At 48.6% G+C, this 18866-nt stretch overlaps 1 protein-coding gene and 1 long non-coding RNA gene across 2 annotated transcripts; both read left to right on the top strand.

The window, feature by feature from the left end:
- Positions 1–6777: 6777 nt before the first annotated feature.
- LOC125940558 (uncharacterized) lies at positions 6778–11733 on the top strand. The gene is made up of 3 exons (XR_007463751.1): positions 6778–6900; positions 9079–9207; positions 10834–11733. It is a non-coding gene; the product is annotated as an uncharacterized LOC125940558 (long non-coding RNA).
- Positions 11734–12332: 599 nt separating this feature from the next.
- LOC125940857 (solute carrier family 22 member 7-like) lies at positions 12333–15462 on the top strand. The gene is made up of 2 exons (XM_049657470.1): positions 12333–12635; positions 14053–15462. The coding sequence occupies exons 1-2, from the start codon at positions 12333–12335 to the stop codon at positions 15460–15462; spliced, it is 1713 nt and encodes a 570-aa protein (XP_049513427.1).
- Positions 15463–18866: the final 3404 nt, after the last annotated feature.

The raw sequence follows: 18866 nt of genomic DNA, 5'->3' as shown, positions 1-18866 counted from the left end.
TCGGAACTTTTTTTTTTTTGCTGAGTCACTTGAACCCTCAAGTCTCACATATATACATATTTGCAAATCACTCACCCACTCCATAACCCTTTGATTCACTCTTGATTCACCCTGTATACCCGCCGGGGTGGCTCAGTCAGCTAAGGCGTTGCGCTGCTGAGCACGAGGTCGCGGGATCGAATCCCGGCCCCGGCGGCCGCATTTCGATGGAGGCGAAATGCAAAAACGCCCGTGTGCTTGCGTTGTAGTGCACGTTAAAGAACCCCAGGTGGTCAAAATTAATCCGGAGCCCTCCACTACGGCGTGCCTCATAATCAGAACTGGTTTTGGCACGTAAAACCCCAGAAAGAAGATGATTCACCCTGTCACTGCTTGGTTCACCTTCATTCAATCTATCATCTCGATTTTGCTTCCACCACGCTTGGTTTTCTCTATTACTCCAAATCTCCAATTTTCATCACACTTGATTCACCCTATCACCACTTGATTCACCTTCATTCACCCTTAATTCACTCTCATTTACTCTTCATTATCTTAGCTCACTCTATCTCATCCTTACTTTTTGTTTGACCCCTATAACCCAACTAAACGCGTTTAATTCGCCGTTAATTCACTCTTAATTTCCCATTGATTCGCTCTTAATTCACCTCATTCACCTCTCTGTATACCCATTACCACTTAAGTTCACTTTCTTAATCATTCTTCACACCTTAATTGCGATTTTGTGCGCATTTTCGCCTATTATCCTAGGAGGACCATTTCGTGTCGACGACGGGGTTTTGAAACGGCCTTGAAACGGAGACTTCACCAAGAGACATATAAGGCTTTCGCCTTAAAAAAAAACAAAGAAAAAACAAACAAAAACGAGAAAGAAACTGTACTTTCACCCAAAGAGCGCAACACTGACACCGATAGCAAAGCATTAGACTGTTACACGAACTAAGGCTCGTAGTTGGACGGGCAGTATAAATTGCAGTAGACATTCATTTACTGAAAAAAAAAAAAAAAAAAAAAAAAAACACGCGTGGTGTTCAGGCGCCCGAAGGCACACGTGAACAGTGTTCACGGTATAGCCGCGGGCTCTCGCGATCGCAACGCCGGCGTGATGAACGCCGGCCGCGGGGAGCGCACGTGTTTGTCGCAAAGAGAATGTTCCGCGCTACCGCTCCCTTCACCATTTCAACTGTGCCGCGGCTGGTAAACTCAGCCGATCATGTGAGCTCCAACAGTCAGTTCTTTCTGCTTAGTTCAAATCGAAATTCTCTTTTATTACGACCATTTTCTTTGATACAATACATAGGCATCACTGTCTGGATCCTGGTTAGCTTGATGTGGCCTTAGAGATATTCATGTTAGATAGAAGGTGCCCCAGCTAACATTAACCAAGCTCTTAGAAATAAAATATAGAATATCTTCGCACGCGGACGCGTATACAAGCGGCTATTTTTATATTTTGCGCGTTTTATTTACAAGGCGGAAAAAATAATTACGCGAGAGATAGCACAGTGAAGACAACTGAATCGGGTGTATTACAACATAATTATTACTTTTCTATGAAAATTGGTGCCCTCATTTCAGTAATGAAAAAGTTCGCCTTATTTTTCTCATCTAATTATCGATACTTCAATCACGAAAAAAAAAAAAACACCCCCCAAGCACTCCGTACAGATGGCTAACCAGTGAAGCTGAAACGTGCGGCCCCGGTTTTTGGCAGTGGGTTAATCCCGACGCTGTATTGAAGCGTTTTTCAATTATTAGTTACCTGTTTGTGTTTCTAGTGGAACGCAAGCGCCAATGGCGGGCGGATGCTGCTAACCACGACGCCGAGCTAATTCCAGATATCAAACGCATGCGACAACGGCGAGCCGAGGAGACCGTCTTTGTGGTCAAACAGTCTCCTGGCAGCAGCGAACCCTGGCATGCTTTTGTAGCGTTAGCTACACTGGCCTAGCCAAGCCCGTTTCGCGCGGCACATCAAGAGCCGTGCTGCGCATGCGCAAGGATCAGTGATGTCACACGGCTTGCGCACCGGAGCCACCGGAGCCGGCACCTCTCGCGCACTTCGCCGCCGCCGCGCGCGACTCACCGCCGCCGGTCTGCGCATTCCAGAGGAGTGACGTCGTAGCCGTGGTAGACGCACTGGCGCCGGCGCGCGCTCGCTGTGCAGTCGCCGTCTGAAACTGCGCTGGAGCCGCTGCGCTTCTGACTAGCGTTTGCCTGTGTTGTATAGCCATGGAGAAGGAGAGCGCAAATGCTGCTCCACAGCGCAGAAGAACGGAGAAGCTTGATTCATCGGATCCCGAAGTAGTTGCCTGGCAATTAGCGGTTGAGCGTAGGAGGAATGAACAGAAGAAGGCTATAAACATGTGCCACATAATACGTATACCGCGTGTGTGTCATTGGAGCCGCAGTAAGCATGACAATCAAGCTAATCCTTGACAATCTAGACAACCAGGAAAGCTAAGAATAATCAGCTGAACCTTTGCTAACGCTACGTATATCCTGGCATAGCCGAGCTAAGCCACTGCAACTTTTTTGTTAATATGTTTTCATAATGCCACTGTATGTATGCGCAACTTTGTACCCCTTTATAGCACCACTGTATATGCCCGTCGTTTTAGTTGACTTTGACATGAGTCAATGTACGTGTTGACATTCATGACGCCACTAAATCTACGCGTGCTTATATATATATATATATATATATATATATATATATATATTCTAGCACTAACACTACTACTCGTGGTGCGATTTTACACAGTTATGTGATTGGACACTAACACATCTAAAGAAAAAAGACACCCCACAAGAACACATAATGCAAGAGTTCCGAGCTAAGAAAAATACAAAATTACATGGAATTTTACACTGATGGCTCTAAAACATGTGGGTGTGGGAATCGCAACGAAAAATTGGGAAACTAGTATTCGGATACACCATTCTGCTTCAATCTTTACCGCCGAAGTTTATGCAATATGGATGGCAGTAAAAAAAAAAAAATTAACACCGAGAAGCTGAAAAATGCTACAATTTATACTGATTCCTTAAGTGCACTGAGAGCTTTAAATTTAAACTCCGCCTGCGAACCCCTACTTGGTGACATCTTAAACATGGTCTTTTGTAACAAATATGGAAGAACCATACGATTCTGCTGGGTCCCAAGCCATGTTGGGATACCAGGAAATGAAGCAGCAGATAGATGTGCATCCATGGCAGCGCACAAAAACATAACTCACACAACACTTCCATACAGTGTCCAAGCGATTCGTAAGACCCTTGCATCAAAATGGCAACAGGAATGGAACTCGTGCATAAATAACAAGTTACATGTGACTAAACCCCTTCTTGGCGAGTGGAAATCATGCAGTCACCAAGAGCTGTTCTATGAGGTAATCTTGTGTCGACTTCGAATTGGGCACACACATCTAACACACAATTTTCTACTTCGAAAAGAAAACCCACCAACTTGCGAGAAGTGCCATGAACCACTTACAGTAATGCACATTATTATGACAAGTCCACATACAGAAACACAGAGACGGAAACTTATACGCAATCTAGGTAACTTGCATATACCTTTACACCCCACCTTACTAGACAGTTTTAGTTTAGCGTTAGCGTAATAGCGGGGTTACGGGAAATAGCGTTACCGTTCCGCAAACAAACTTTGCAGAAAGAGAGTTTTAGTATAGCGTGATAGCGTAGTTTACGTGCGGGACGCTATTCCATTACGCTTTGAATTTCGCATACACAGGGCACCTAATTCTATGTGTGTGTGCGTCCGGAGAGTGCGATAGGCAGCGCAATGGAAGCCAGGAGCGCGTTGTATTTTTACTTCACATGTCCGTCGATCTGCAACGAAACAGACAAGCAGTACAAGCTGTCTACCATAGCCTCCGATATCCTCCAATCTCAGAGGCTATATGCCGTCGTCGCGCCTATCTCCCGACTTTAGCGACAGATGGCGCTCGGATCTCAGAAAAAAATTTCTCTCGTTAGGCTTAGGCGCGTTCGAAACGAGAAGCGATCTCGAAAATTCCTCAAGATTAGCCATAACACTCTCTCGGCGAAGCGACATGAGACTAAGCAAAAGCCGTTTACGCAGTCATTTGCTACGAACGAAGTGAATTCTACAAAAACAACGCCAAATTCAGTTCGAAGCGGGCGGCCGGGACCGCCGCCATGTTTTACGTACACTACGTAAACACGCTAATACGGTAACGTTAACTCTGAGAAATAGCGTGCGCACGGTAAACGGTATGGGTCGGTTAGCGTTCTGCGCATGCGCACTTCGATCCCGCTATTCCGGTACGCCCGCTATTCCGGTAACCACGCTAAACTAAAACTGGAGACGACCCGTTAGTGCCATTCACCGAGTTCAACTTTTTAGATGAAACTGGTTATTTACATCAACTAGGTAACACAGCGTTTACTACCCTAACATTGTTTTTTTATTGTCTTGTGACTGGCGCAGCATGGCCTTTGTCGCTTTTGCGCCATTAAACCAGAATTAACTAACTACTTCTACTACTACCATTGATCTGTACTCTTTTGCCCCCTAAAGTAGAGATCGCTGACTACTACTACTACTGCCAATAATTGGCATCATCATCGTCAGGAACGTCGCGCCAAAGAAGAAGCGAAGGATGCTGCCGCGTGAAGAACGTGAATTGACCACGTGACGTGTACGCACCAAGCAGCACGGTCGCACCTCTGTCGCTCGCGTATCCCTCGTCCTCAGAAGGATCATCGATCAGGGTGCAGCCCCGGGACCGAGGCCTCTACGTTGCAGAACATGGAGCAGCAGCAGCAAGGTCATCGACCGGAGAACCAGCAGCGAGGAGCGGCTGCTTCCCCTCTGAACGAGCACTGCGTCCACAACGGCAAGCGCCACTGCCTCCGCCACTGCCGCCAGCACGGACCCGACTATGGACATCCATTGGCCGACTTCTCGAGCGCCCGCACAACTGAAAGGCAAGGCTCGCGTTGGTATCGGCGAAGCCGACCGGGCTAGGCGTAACGACTTTGTGCCCCGGGACGGGCGCGATGCAGCAGTACGAAGTTGGAGGAGATATATAAAGGGGCGTGCGGTTTATTGCGGTAGCAATTATATGGACACTTCAGGTGATTTTCCGCCGTCGGCGTTGCCGTGGTGTTCCGTAAAACATCCTTGTACGATAACATCGTTGACGCGCGCCGTATGCTGTAGGTGCGAGCGAATGCTTGCGACGGTGAGCCCGGAAGGATGGTGGCTTAATACGGCGATGTCTACTCACGCTCGCCAGGGAGGAGGGAAGGGAGAGTGTGCGCCGTCTTCTCACACGCGCAAGGGGGAGAGAGGGGGATTGGAGAGATGTGCACGTGCTAGGATGGAGGGGGGAAAGGGGGCAGGCTAGTGCGCATCTCCTCTCTGCTCAAGCTGCGGCGGCTGGACGCGGCTGCGCGCGTCCTATCTTGGAGGCAACCTGCGCTGGGTTCGAAGGCTAGCAGACTAGCTGATGGCTTCGCGTGAAGTGATAGGCGGCACGAAGGGGAATTCGCTCGCCGCTCTTCATCACACCAGCGGAAGAGTTCCAAGACAGCTTTTGTTATTAAGCGAACGCAGTTTATGCAGCTGATAAAACGATTAATTTTACTTCGCATAACTGTCTAATGATTTCATATCGCAATCAATGCTTCGGCTGTCGGGCGAAAGTGACTTTTTTCTCTCATAAATTCGTAGAAAGAGATTGCGCTTACCGCTGCTATGTTCTTGCTCAAGTTTCTCAGCAAGATCGCATTTTACAGTACGGACCGTTCAATGGTGCAATTTGCAATGTTACTTGCCTGATCTTTAAAAAATATGCCAAGTGGCCTCCATCTACCTCTCTTAGATGCACCCTCGAGCGATTAATGAAAAGTAATCTCGAAGGCCATGCTTTGCCACATTGTGAGCAACAAGAGTGACATAGCCATTTTTCTTGGCAAAATAGGTAAAGAACAGTGCGAAGTGTTATATTGAACGATCCGGATCATAAAATGCGATCTGTCAGGCAAATTTGGGCTTATTTTTCTACAACTTTAAAAAAGAAACGCCCGCCTCTGCATAGGAGACCATAGACTGCTCTAACTGCAGACAAAAAAAAAAAAGCATGGCCACCGTTACTTATATGGTAGCTTTTTGCGTGTACAGTATGCAACAAAGCCACCCCTTCGAGATCGTTTTTTTTTTTATAATTTGTGGCAAGCGTCACTGTTGGTGTGGGGGTTGCGATGTTGATAGGCAAGCCAATGTTTATGTATATACCTGAGGGTGGTCAAAGATTTATCAGATACAATAAAACCATCAACTCCACAGCGTTGAAACTTTCAATAAAAAGTGCATATCGCAGTACTATGAACATCCTGCTAATTTCTTTGATGTTTCATTGCTAAGTTTCTTTGATGGTTAGGACTACAATAGGATTCTACTGACACTTCAGAACCTGCAAACTTTCTTTCTTTCTTTCTTTCTTTCTTTCTTTTTTCTTCCTTCTGTTTTTTTTTTTTTTTTTATGAAGTGACTGCGCTGGGGTTGATTAAACATCAAATCACAGTAGAAGCGTTTAAGCGGCTTTCGAAGAAGTATATATACGCGTTGCAGTGACAGCCCACTCATTCATTCGAATGTCCCTGTGATCGAGCAGGACAATGTCGCCAGACGCCGGCTTCGACGAAAAGAGATCACCAGAGGCTTCGCCCGAACCCGACCGGATGCCGATGAGCTCGGCATTCAGTGCCGACAGCCGGCGGCTCTCGCCTATACTGGACTTTCCCGACATCAACGGATCTCCCAATGCGGATGAAGGAGCGAGCAAACCACACTTCTGCCGGCGATGCCGTGTGTGCCGCAAGTTGGCGCTAAGGTTGCCGAAAAAGGTATAGGCGAATTTCAATGAAGCGCGGTGGCGATCAGTAGTTTATAAGCGTGTGCGAGTATTAGAAACTCACGAATAACGAATCGAATAGTGTCCTATTCGATTCGGTCTTCGAATCGAATAGCCACTATTCGTGAATGAGAATATTTTTCGAATGCTTCTCGAATGTTTCGAAACGTCAACTGCACCCAATTAAACATAAAACTGGAGCAAAAGTACGGCCGATTTTCACCCCCGCGGACATAGTATGGGCATAAAACATGAGGACATGCGTAGTGGAACACGCTACATAACTTACGTAGCCATACTTTACAGGCTGCACAGCGTTCATTCGCACTCTCTGAGGAGTCCTGTGCATGCGAAGAAACTAATAGTTCGCTCCTAATGCTCCATTTGTACTTTTAATAAACAACGCTTCATAACGTACTATGTAATGACAGAACCTGCTAACCTTAAGAATACCAAGATGTGAACATCGATTTATATTACCACCGCGTTCATCTGCGGTTCTTTTGATTTTCTCTTTCCCCCATAAAAATATTATGAATCGGTTCATTATTTGAAAACTATCCAACTATTCAACTATCCAACTATTCGATTCGGTTCGCTTCTCGCACTACTCGATTCGTATTCGATTCGGTCTCAAAAATCGCGGTTCGCGCATCGCTAATAGTTTACTATTGGCCAAAAAGGGGGTGCTATTCTATACGCTTGCCAAATTACGCCATATTTTAAATTGCAGTTTAGCCACATTTAAAACGGTTGCGCCCTTTCTGATTGGCTGGAAATACAAACATGGAGGAATTCGACAACCTGGCCGAATTTTTAACATGCCCGTCAAATTTAAGTTATGAGGTTTTACGTGCCAAAACCGCGCTCTGATTACGAGTCACGCCGCAGTCGGGCACTCCCGCATATCTTGGACCACTAGGGGTTCCTAACGTTGTTGTCCTAAGCAGGTCTCGTAATAACACGTTGGTCCTTGAAGACCAAAGCAGCTCTTCTTAAGAGTCGCAAGAGAAAACACCTGCTCACTTGCAATGTAGGAGGCGCTTGTGAGTAATGTGAGCCGACATTATATATTCAAGATTTATGTAGGAATTTTTTTAAAAGCAATATAGAGGTGGACATATTTAGTCAGTATACAATAGTTATGTATGCCTGTTCACTGGTAATTTCATTCGGTGCCTGGTAGCACCTAGCGACCCCCAGTGACCCTAGTTGGCCTTTAAAAGATGTCATTCCCATTTCAGTGCTTCAGGATGATACAGATATCAAACGTTGCGAATTAACAGATAAAATGGACGAGAAATGGTTCTGTCTGCATCCTCTTACCGATAGAAGTTGGGCTAGCGTCATGTCAAGGAATCGTCCGGTCAAGTCTTGGGTTACTTAATTCCTCCAATGCAGCAAACGCGTTATCCCGATGCGGCGCAACGTGAGCACACATTTGTCAAAGTTAAAAAGTAAGGCGAACACACCAAACAAAAACATCTGTTCAAAGGCTCCACACTATCCGCGATTATTCAACGGCGAGATATTGGGTAAGCGCACGTTCTATTCAATTTCGGACGCTGAGCCAATAATGCTGTCTTGGCGTAGGTAAATTGGCGAATAGGTTCATGTCGTGCATTTTGTTTGACGCCGAAATTGTCAATTTTGTCACTGTGTCGTTTAGTGTCATGTCACGAGTTTCAAATTATTTTCCCGTATTTAACTGGGCCGTCACGGCGCAGGAAAGTTCATCTAAGTTTGCTATAGTTCTATTAGAATGGATTGTATTTATTTAATACCAAAAATACGGCTAATTAGACCACTACAGGAACTTTCAAAATCCACATCGTCATGGCGGTATAGTGCAGAAATTTCCCAGGCGGCGTCGCAACGGCATTTCGCATTTGCGTCTTTTCTCGTTACCGAACCTCCTCTTACGGTTTCACTACTACAGAAGTTTAATTTACTATAATTTACTAACAAATCTTGATATTTCTCTGCAGTGCCACCTTAAACGCAGCCAATTTCGTTCAATTTGGCTCAGGGAGGCTAGCCACGAAAAGCGTTTCTATGCTTCACGTGAACTTGAGTACGTGGTCTCGAGCTAAAAGATAACTTGAAATTAAGTTTTCCCAAGTCCGAAACCTCAGTGTGTGTGTCTGAAAGGAATGGAACTAACGTGCAGCGTCACGCCCGAGAAAGACACCATCGACGCCACCATGGCCACGAGCAACAGGCGGCGAGAGATGACGCAGTTCCTGCGACACTGGATGCCGGAAAAGCCACGGACGGCGTTCAGCCCGTATCGCCCGATGTAAGTGCGCCAGATAATGTGGTCGTTCGTTGTGGCTGGCGCTAGTATCGAGACGCGCTAGTTGTTACGTAGTAGATGCAATGGCGAGAAAAAGACGAGGACATGAAGACACACAACGGGAACTATTCTGGACAGAGTCCAATTCCGCCATAGTGCCCCCTTCTATAATGGCGGCATTTTGAGCCAATCAGAGGGGTCGTAGCAGCACTTTGGGCCAATCAGAGCTGTAAAGATGGGGAATTTTACAATGTCCAGGATAGTACCAAAATGTACACCACAATAGCCACGTGGTGGCGCTTGGGGTGTACATGTTGTGTTTTGTGTGTTCATGCCCTCGTCTTTATCGCACCCTTACATTTATTATGGCTGGAACATTAGTGTTTTCTCGATGAGAGCTAACGTTAACGGCAAGATTCCAAACATTCCCGCACCTCGTATTCAGGAACCCTGCTTCACTTGACACTCGACTTCCTCTAATTGATGATGATGACGATGTGTATACAAATCCTTTGTAGCGGGCGAACGGGCAAACGGGGTCCTAGCCATATGGCCACAAATGAGACTGTCTGTCCAGGGGAAAGAAAGGATAAAAGCGACAGCGAGAAAAGGACATGAAGACTACGCAAACGAATGCAGGAATATTCGTGTATTCACGTAAATTTTAACTTCCGCTTTAGTAATCCTATTCAAATTACTACTATATACTATTTTCTCCATTCTTCTCCGTCTACGGCTTTAACACCGTTGTGGGTAGTGCCAAGCATCATCATCATCATCAGCACACGCCCTGAAACGGAAGGAGGTCGGAGGTACCGAATAGTCGCCATTGCCGATCAATTGCCGTCTAATCGGCTTCCGGGATTCCACGCTCACTGCACTTTATCGCCCTCGCTACCCTGTTAGCAGCGGTGACACTGCAGTCAATGTCACCCGCACTGCCGCGGTTCGCAAAGCGAAGCGCTTCGCTCTGTGCCACATCCTGCGCAGGCAAACGACTGAGAGGGCACCGTGCTTCAGTAACGCTTATCGATGGTGGGGTTCTTCAGGTAACGATTTCGTATATATACAAGTGTCCTCAGCTTATTCTCAAAGAAACTGCAAATGTGTGTTCCTGAAAAAACCTTACACCGCAGGAACTTCTGAGGAGCATAACTAACCTGTCGACGGGCGGTGTTCTTCAAAAAACCCGTATTCAGCAACGTGAATACGAGTTAACCAACCTGGGCTGATATTCTGGACATTTTCAAACTCCACGTTATCGACCAATTCAGAAAGGCAGTGTACTAGGCCCTGTGGCCTAGCACAAACTGATAAAATAGCGAATTCGGCAAAATGGCGGAATTTGACAATGTCCAGGATAAACGTGTACTGCGGGACTTGTGTAGCCCCGGAGGCTCAGATGAACAGCGAACCTCGTTCTTTTGAACCTCAACGCGCAAGGCGCACAGTATGAAAGCCGTAAGAAACCTCGTAGACAGCTTGTTTCTTGCAATATGGTTTCGGCACTTCCGACAAAGACTATATACACGGACCTTTTCGTCGTCACAGTGGGTTGTTTACGGTCGGGTCCGGTTTGCCATCGTTTACTGCTCTATACAAAATTTCTTTCATTTATCTATCCATGAGGCGCTCTCGGAACATCCGCATCGCGTTGAATCCGACCTCGGTGAAACGGTCCTTTCTCCCGGAGAGCGCGACAAGCCGTCTATATCATCGTCGATGTCGCCGACCTCACCCTGTGCTGCCAGAGGGTTCTGCCATGCATATGGCATCGCCCGCACAGGACGGACAGGCTGCGAGTTCTGACGAGACGAAGGCGGCGGCGACGACTGCGGAACCGCAGGTTCATCGCGGGAACCAGGGCACCTCGACCCGAGCCGTGGCGAAAACGCGTTTGAAGGCGTGCTTCGCTGGCGAAAGCGATGGATTTGACAGCGACGAGGGTCGCAAGCAAGCCAGACCAGCCAGCAGAAAGTAAGAGCACATTGAGATTATAACTGATCGGATCCGGTCTCTTGCAACGTCTCGCCCTTTAAAACACGGGGTTTCAAACACGATGACTGCAGGCCACATACGGCCTGCGAAGCCATCGTATGTAGCCCGCTTCGAAGTGTTAAGTCTTCGATACACTTGTCCCTCCCTAATGTTAAAAAAAGGGCAGCCGCAATTTTTAAACTCATCATTCATGCTTTGTTTCAACGTCACCGCCATGCAGATAGAGGTAAAAGTCTTAAGGGTCGCAAGGTGACGAAGCGGCTTGACGGTGACTGCGGTCCCTTTCACATGGTGCCGCAACGTAACAGCCGTCAGTAAAACGATACTTACTCTAACCTTTACACCTATATACAACTTTACAACAAAATTAGTTAGCCCGTATACTGGCCTTTTGTCGCCATTTCGAGTCACTACCGAATCGGAGCTCCTGGATGCGATGAAAGACGATGCCGCTCCACTGCTGCTGTGAAGGTAGATTACCAGCGAAGCAGTTTAGCACACGACCTAGAGGTGACACATAATTTAGATCAAATATATATGAGCAATTTTATTTTTCTTGAGCTGCGACGGCGGTTTTCCCGAATAAAGACACGCACACGCACTTCTATTTTGATCGGCGGCCTTGATCGGCGGCATACATTCGCGTGGAAGACTACCCTCTGGGAGCCGGAGGAAGCTAGACACGCGCGACAGGACCGCCACGCCGCGAGAGCGGAAGGAAACTAGCCACGCAATCGCTTGGAACGACGACAAAGGGCGGGCGGTGCGAGCGTACACATGGCCGACGCGGGTCGCACAGCGGCAAATCTTTGAGAAACCCTTATTATGTACCTGAGAGTGTACTGATTTTGTAAATGGTGCCTATTGATAACTAATCTACTGAAAATGCATATCCAGGTGATGAGACGTATAAGATTTTGCATAGAATGAAGCGATATTGCATCAAATTCGCGAGCTGAGTTCTTGCGCATGCAGATCTGTTCACGGACACGAAAAATACATAGAGCCCTAGCCATGGACAGCTTCGCTTTTAAAAACGGGCTCGCCGCTTTCGCAGAAAGCAAGGCCAAAGCAAAGCCCAGCGCCAAGTGAGCATCGAGAACATCTCGGCCGACTCGCCGCCCCCGATGATGTCGCCGGGCACGGCCACCGCGCGGAATGTGGACGCGGCGCTGTCGCCCAAGGGTCCTCGGACGCGGCTGCCCGACGACCTGCCGATGGGCCGCTTCCAGCTCATGATCCTCGCCTGCGCCCAGCTGTCGGCGGCCGTGGACGCGTACCAGATCCTGAGCGCGCGCCTGCTGGCCCCGCCCGTGGACCACTGGTGCCGGCCGTCGGCGGAGTTCTCGCACATGTCGGCCGACATCTGGAGGAACGTCAGCGTGCCGCTGGGCAGCGACGGTCGCTTCAACCAGTGCGCCGTCTACGAGCAGGCACGGACCTTTCTAAGCGAGCTCTCTATGTTGCTGGCAATCTGAACTGTACTATATGGGAGTACAGTCATCAGCATGAAAGGGAACAGCGAATGTTTTTTTTTTAACTACGATAATTAATTCGTTATGCATGGGTTAAAACCTATGAACTCCATATTTAACAATAAGATTTCCTGACGAACATTTAGTATCATTGAACACTTTTATGGAGGGCATGTGTGTTTAAAAAAAATCGTGTTCTCTTTCATACCGACGACGACTGTACTCTTGCCTATGGGTGTTGTAAAAAAATTGCTTTAATGCTCTTTCGGAAGCAAATTTCGCAGAAAGATTGAGACTTGAACGGTGATCGAACAAGGGATGCCTCAGCCTGGAGCCAGTGTTCGAACAAAAAGGGGCTTATCTTCATCAGGGCCCCTGACGAAGTCCCCTTGTCGAAACGCTGCAGGCTCTAGGCTGAGGCTTTCCTTGTTAGACGGCTATTGGTTACATGTTTTCGAAGCAGAGCGACCTCAAATAGCGGATCAAAAGACGTGCCCAAACAGACAGCGTGGTTCTTGACTTGTAAGGAGTTGTGGAGCTGTAAACGGGGCACTTCAATTTTCTTGAAAGTTAACCGTTATCTGCAACTTAAATGTAACCGTAGCTTTCATCTTACACAACACCTTCCTAGTGGCGTTGAGTAACCCATTGGCCTATTTTAATGAAAAATCTTGCATTTGAGAAATAAATTAAAATTCTAGTGACTGTGGGAAGCGGAATAATTTAGGACCTGAATTGCTAAAATAAAAAGTGCGTAAAATTGACAAGCTTGATAAAAATTTGGAAACGCGAAGTTTACAGATTCGTAGCTCTACTCCCAAAACAGGTATTGCAGTTCTGTAAGCTGCATCCGTTGGAGCATCTAAAGCGGACAAATTTAGTGTAATACTTTACAGCTTACGGGGATTTGTTGCAATGTATACTTCACATCGGTGTATATAATACATCAACATTGTCCGCTTTAGATTTATTATTAGGTGCAGTTTACATAATTATCATTTTTCATTGCGAAACTACAGAGCTGTAAACTTTCCATAGTTTCGCTTTCCAAGTTTTACGATTTTCAGTAATTCTTAAAACATTGAAGGCCTAATTGAAAAATTTGTTATCGACAGTCACTACATTTCGCCGTTTTCCTTTAAATCAGACAAACCTAATCCAATTCGGAGCATTGGTTGCCGAGAAAAACTATTGCTTTTTTCCATGAATTTAGAAAGGAAGCACCGAGCTAAAGACCCCTCTTAAACGAAATAACCTTCTTTCAATTCGGCTGAATGCGCAAACGAGTGCATTTCTTCGATCATTCCAATGTATTAGGACAGAGAAATCGGAGCAGGGCATCAGGCTTCCTCTTTATCGTTGTCTGCGCTTGCAGCCCTCCGGTTCCCAGCATTCCGGGCTCTCGCTAGACTCGGCGCGGCCGGCGGTAGCGTGTCACGACTGGGACTACGACCTGGCACCCGGAGTGCAGACCATGGTGAGCCGTTGGAATCTCGTCTGCGACTACGCCTGGCAGGTGACGCTTACCAGAGTCTACCACATCGTGGGTAGCTTCGTCATGCTACCGCTGGCGGGTCAGCTGAGCGACAAGGTGGGCCGACGCGTCATCATCAACTTGTGCGTCATCCTCGCCATGTGCGCCGGCCTGGCGGTCGCGTACGCCGAGTCCTTCGTCGTATTCGTCGTGTCGCGCATGTTTGTCGGCGCCTCCGTAAGCACGCTGCGTATCAACACGCTCATCCTGCTCTTCGAAGTGGTCACGCCGTCGTACCGCGACCTGTACTGCTGCCTCGCGCAGTTAGGACTGATCGCGGGCAGCGTTGTGGCCACCTCGCTCGAGGGCGGAGTCGTCGACGTGCGCGTAGTCGAGGTAGTGGGTATCATGCCGACGTCGCTGCTCGTCTTCTGCTTCTACGCGGCGGAAGAGTCGCCCATGTGGCTGCTGGCCACCTGGAACTTCATCAGGGCCAAGAAGGTCCTGCTCTGGATGTCTCGCGTCAACGGCGTGGCTGTCGCCATCGACATGCCCGGTGTGAACAACGAGTACAGCATGAAGCGCGCCGAAGGACTGCGGTCCCTGTATCGCGTCAGCGTCCTCGACTTGCTCACCAACGACGCCCTGCGAAGGCGAGTCGGCGGCATGATGTGCATCTGGTTCTGCCTGCTCTTCGCGATGCACGGTGTGTTGCGACACACGCCGAGGCACACTGACATCTGGCTCGTGCTCACTGCCGTGGTACCCCGCGCGGCGGCGCTACCGGCGGCTTACAAGCTGCTGCGCGGCTCCAGCCGCAAGGCGGCGCTGGGGATGTGCGTCGCGCTGTCCTGCTGCCTTTCGTTCGGCCTGGCGCTCCTCACGCTGTTGGCTCCGCCCAAGAACAAAGGTGTGACGACGCTGTTCTGCGAGCTGACCTTGTCCGCACTGGGGATGGCCTACACGGTGGTGATCATGCACAGCCTCGAGATGTTCCCTGCCGTGATTCGAACCATGGCCGTGTGCACCGTGATGTCGTCTGGTCGTGTCGGAGCTGCCCTGTCCACCGGCATCGACGCCACGCTCCAGCGCTTCCACCGCAGTGCGCCGCTCTTTCTGGGCGCGCTGTCGCTGGTCGCCGCGCAGGTTGCCGTGGTCAGCCTTCCCGAGACCAAGTACAGCCGGCTGCCGAACACGATGTACGACCTCGAAGCCAACGTGGTCAAGCAGGTGGTACTCGACATACTGCAGAACAATACCCCGCACAACACGAGGCAGCAAACCGAAACCAGCACTCCAGATAGAAAGTGAGCACGGGGCGCTGAAAGTTTAGTGCGTGCGCTTTGAATTAACAGAGCTATTTTTCAATTGCATGTACGTGAACATTTATCGTATGTTTACCGAACCATGAACGTAACATCGTTATTTATCGTTTCAATTGCATGTGTTTCTCTAAATTTTAGTGCGCCATTTGTGACTCGAATGGTGACGGACAAGTACCCTGTGTCTGCACAGACTGTTCTTCTCAGAAGGGCAACGTTTGCCAGGCTTTATCTCGCGCTTTCGTTTGACCTATATAGCTCCTACGGCAACGAATGCGTCGCCATCTTGCGTCGTTTTCTGAGGTCGCGCGTCTCATGCGCGACTATCATTAAGACCGGGTTTTGGAGCGTAGCCTCGATGCGCCACACAGACGCCTGTGAATGTGTGAGCGAACGTGAATTCGCTTAGCGTGTTCGACAGTGAATATACTGTACACCAAGAATAAGGATTTTCGGAAAAGGTTCACTGCTTAAAAGAATTAACGGCTTTTTTTCAGTTCCGGGTTTTCATGGCACTACCTATCACTACTGGGAAAACGTTGCTTACTGAACGTTGTGCGTATCAAGGCGACAAGAGATTTTTGGTCCCGAAGCTCTGACATTTTGCCTGCTGTTGTCGTGCTGCAGCGCTAACACTGAGCTTACTTCATCAGGATTACACGCATGTCAGCATCAAATTCTAGGGTCTTGCATCACTGCAGTCAAAAGCCGTGAAATATTTCCTTCCATTCCATAAATGGACATGAATTCACACCGACTAATCCTCAAGCTTATAAACAACCTGCGCCCCAGCAGTTAACCAATTGACCATGCTAAGATGGATAGTACGTAATTTTTTTATCTTCGCGGTTGTGCCTTCAAACCTCCTTGTATTATTACGCTCTCTCTCTCTCTATCTCGCTTGGGATTAACATGAATACATGTTGCAAGGTATCTAACCGTGTTCCCTTGCTTCTGAGAATGAATAATGGTGCGGACCCACTCAATAAATGCGACTAAATGTGTAGTTGTCTGCAATGTTGATAAATTTGTCATAGGCAGAACAACAAAAGTAACAGGCCTGCGCGGACACACGCAGCACAGTCACAGCGTAAGCTGGTTGAGCCGCGCAGGAGTAGCTACAATTTCGGCACCACGCACAACAAGGTCTTCGCGGCAAAGTGTCTTCGCCTCGATTTTGACGAGAACGATTTGAACTGTCCGGCCGGCGTCGACGGCGAACTGCAGCTTGTAATGCTCTCTGCACAGCAGTCTACCGAGCCCGATGATGCCTGGTTCTAGCCGCGCACGCAGCTGTACGATTCGCTTCTTCAGCAGCGGTTCGTACCTTACGAGGAGACGCCATAACGTGTACCGAAGAGGTACCCAAAATACGTGGTGCACATTTAACATCGGGATAGCACTGATTGCGCGCCTCGTCTGAATCGCATCTCGTCGCACTCGGTTGCAGGCACGTTAACTAGATGGCGCCACCATACTGGCGGTGGCTCGGGTCGTCTGCGCCTGCGCGCCTGCCTAGGGCGCGTTCATCCAGCCTTTTTCTGACGCTTGCTTGGCTCAGTGGTCAAGTATCCGACTCCCACGCTGCTGGCCTGGGTTCGATCCCGGCGGTGAGCGGGTACTTTTTTTCGCATTTCCGGCGATAGCGGTTACGGGGCGGCGGCGGCATCATCGCGACCAGAAACGGCTATTGGAATGAGCCCATAACAGCTTACGCTGTAAAGAAAATGGCGGTGTGTGCTACGTGGTGGTTAGCAACTTCGACAGTGGTGCTGGCCGTCTACTATGTAGCCCAACAAATTAATGTGGCAATGGCAACGGAGATTGATAGTCGTACGCAGATCGCTATAATGCTATGGTCCAAACCAGAGTAAAAAAATAAATTATGGGGTTTTACGTGCCAAAACCACGATCTGATTATGAGGCACGCCGTAGTGGGAGACTCCGGAGATTTGGACCACCTGGGGTTCTTTAACGTGCACCTAAATGCTCTAAACTAAGCGACGCGTAGCGCTAACTTAACTCTCTCCAAGAAATTCAAACGAAAGACAGGACAGGTTAAACATGATTTTAGGGCGCTAGAAAGACACACGCAAGGGAGAAACGCACACGCACTAAGGTCGTCGATGCGTCTCCCTTGCGTCTCTTTTTTTAGCGCCCTAAAATAATGTTTTCCAAGTCGCACCAACTTCCCAAAAAGTAGAGTTAAGGACAGGTTAAACTTCGGGAAAGACAAGGATGCGGGAGAGATTGTAAAAGGTGACTGCTTTGTTTTTCCGCGGTCAAGTCGCTGCGGGGTTGTCTACAAAACTCCAGGGCCGAAATGAAGCGTTGCCTTCTCAAAAGATTCATTAACACGCTTGGCGTCGGCTCGGTTTTAGGATTTCCTTTTCTCCAGACACAGCTAAGCCGTGCCCGTACGTTAACCCGGGGGCGGGTCAACCAGTTTCCAACAAAAATCGCTAGAGGGAACACTGGCGCTAGCGTCCACGGCATCTGCGAGTATGGCGATCAAAACAGTATGGTAATGATGGACAGTGTACGTGGATTTGCCTAAACTTCGTCCCTCTGACTTCAAGCGACTCTGTGACTTTACAAATTTATTATATTCAATAAAATGTTGCATTATGAATTCCACCATTCGCAGTGTTTATTCAAGTGCATAGAACATTGCTGCCGCCTTCGTTTGTTTACGAAAGTATGATTGATTGATTAAACAACTGTATTGGGAGTCCTGCGAAGTTAATTCGGGGCAGGCCTCAGGCCCCGGCCTAGGCTTCGGCCGCGAGCCCTTGGGCTCGGGCGGCTTCCTCGGCTCGCTGGACGCCCCAGAGTTGGTTTTCTAATGCGGAGCTGAGCAGAGCCGCCTCCCAACGCGCCCTGCAGTTCGAGACTGCTTCTTCGTGGTGAGTGAGTGAGTGAAATAACTTTATTGAGGTCCAGAGAAGACGCAGGGGACACCCCGCGCACCCGGCTAGTCCCACGTAGGGACCGGCAAGCCGAGCTTGACGGCCCGATCGCGGGCACTCTGGACGGCCAGAGTTTGGTCGTTGAGTTCGGGGCTGCCCAAAAGCGCAGCACACCTATCCTCGCTGAAGGCGGAGCCGATGGCTTCACACTCCCACAACACAAGGTTAAATGTTGCCGTTAGTCCACAGGCAGGGCAGTCCGCACTAGGATACCTTTCAGGGCATATAGCGTGAAGAACCGCAAGGTTAGGATACGCACGAGCTTGTAAAAGTCGAAGGGTCATCGCCCGCGCCCTGCATAAGGCAGGGTGCGGGAGGGAGAATACCCGTCTTGACAGATAGTAATGCTTAGTGATCTCATTATACGTCATCAATGGTTTCATTATACGTCGTGGTTTCTGTGTATTTCGTCGTCTAAACTCGA

This window comes from Dermacentor silvarum, chromosome 10 (genome assembly GCF_013339745.2).
Source record: "Dermacentor silvarum isolate Dsil-2018 chromosome 10, BIME_Dsil_1.4, whole genome shotgun sequence".
In the NCBI taxonomy this organism is placed as follows: Eukaryota; Metazoa; Arthropoda; class Arachnida; order Ixodida; family Ixodidae; genus Dermacentor; species Dermacentor silvarum.
Note: the sequence above shows the minus strand (reverse complement) of the source record. Positions and strands in the feature narration are given on the sequence as shown.

Coding starts and splice junctions, on each gene's coding strand:
- LOC125940857 (XM_049657470.1), top strand. CDS start 12,333: ATGTCGCCGGGCACGGCCACCGCGCGGAATGTGGACGCGGCGCTGTCG. Junction 12,636..14,052: donor AGTGCGCCGTCTACGAGCAG/GCACGGACCTTT, acceptor CTGCGCTTGCAG/CCCTCCGGTTCCCAGCATTC.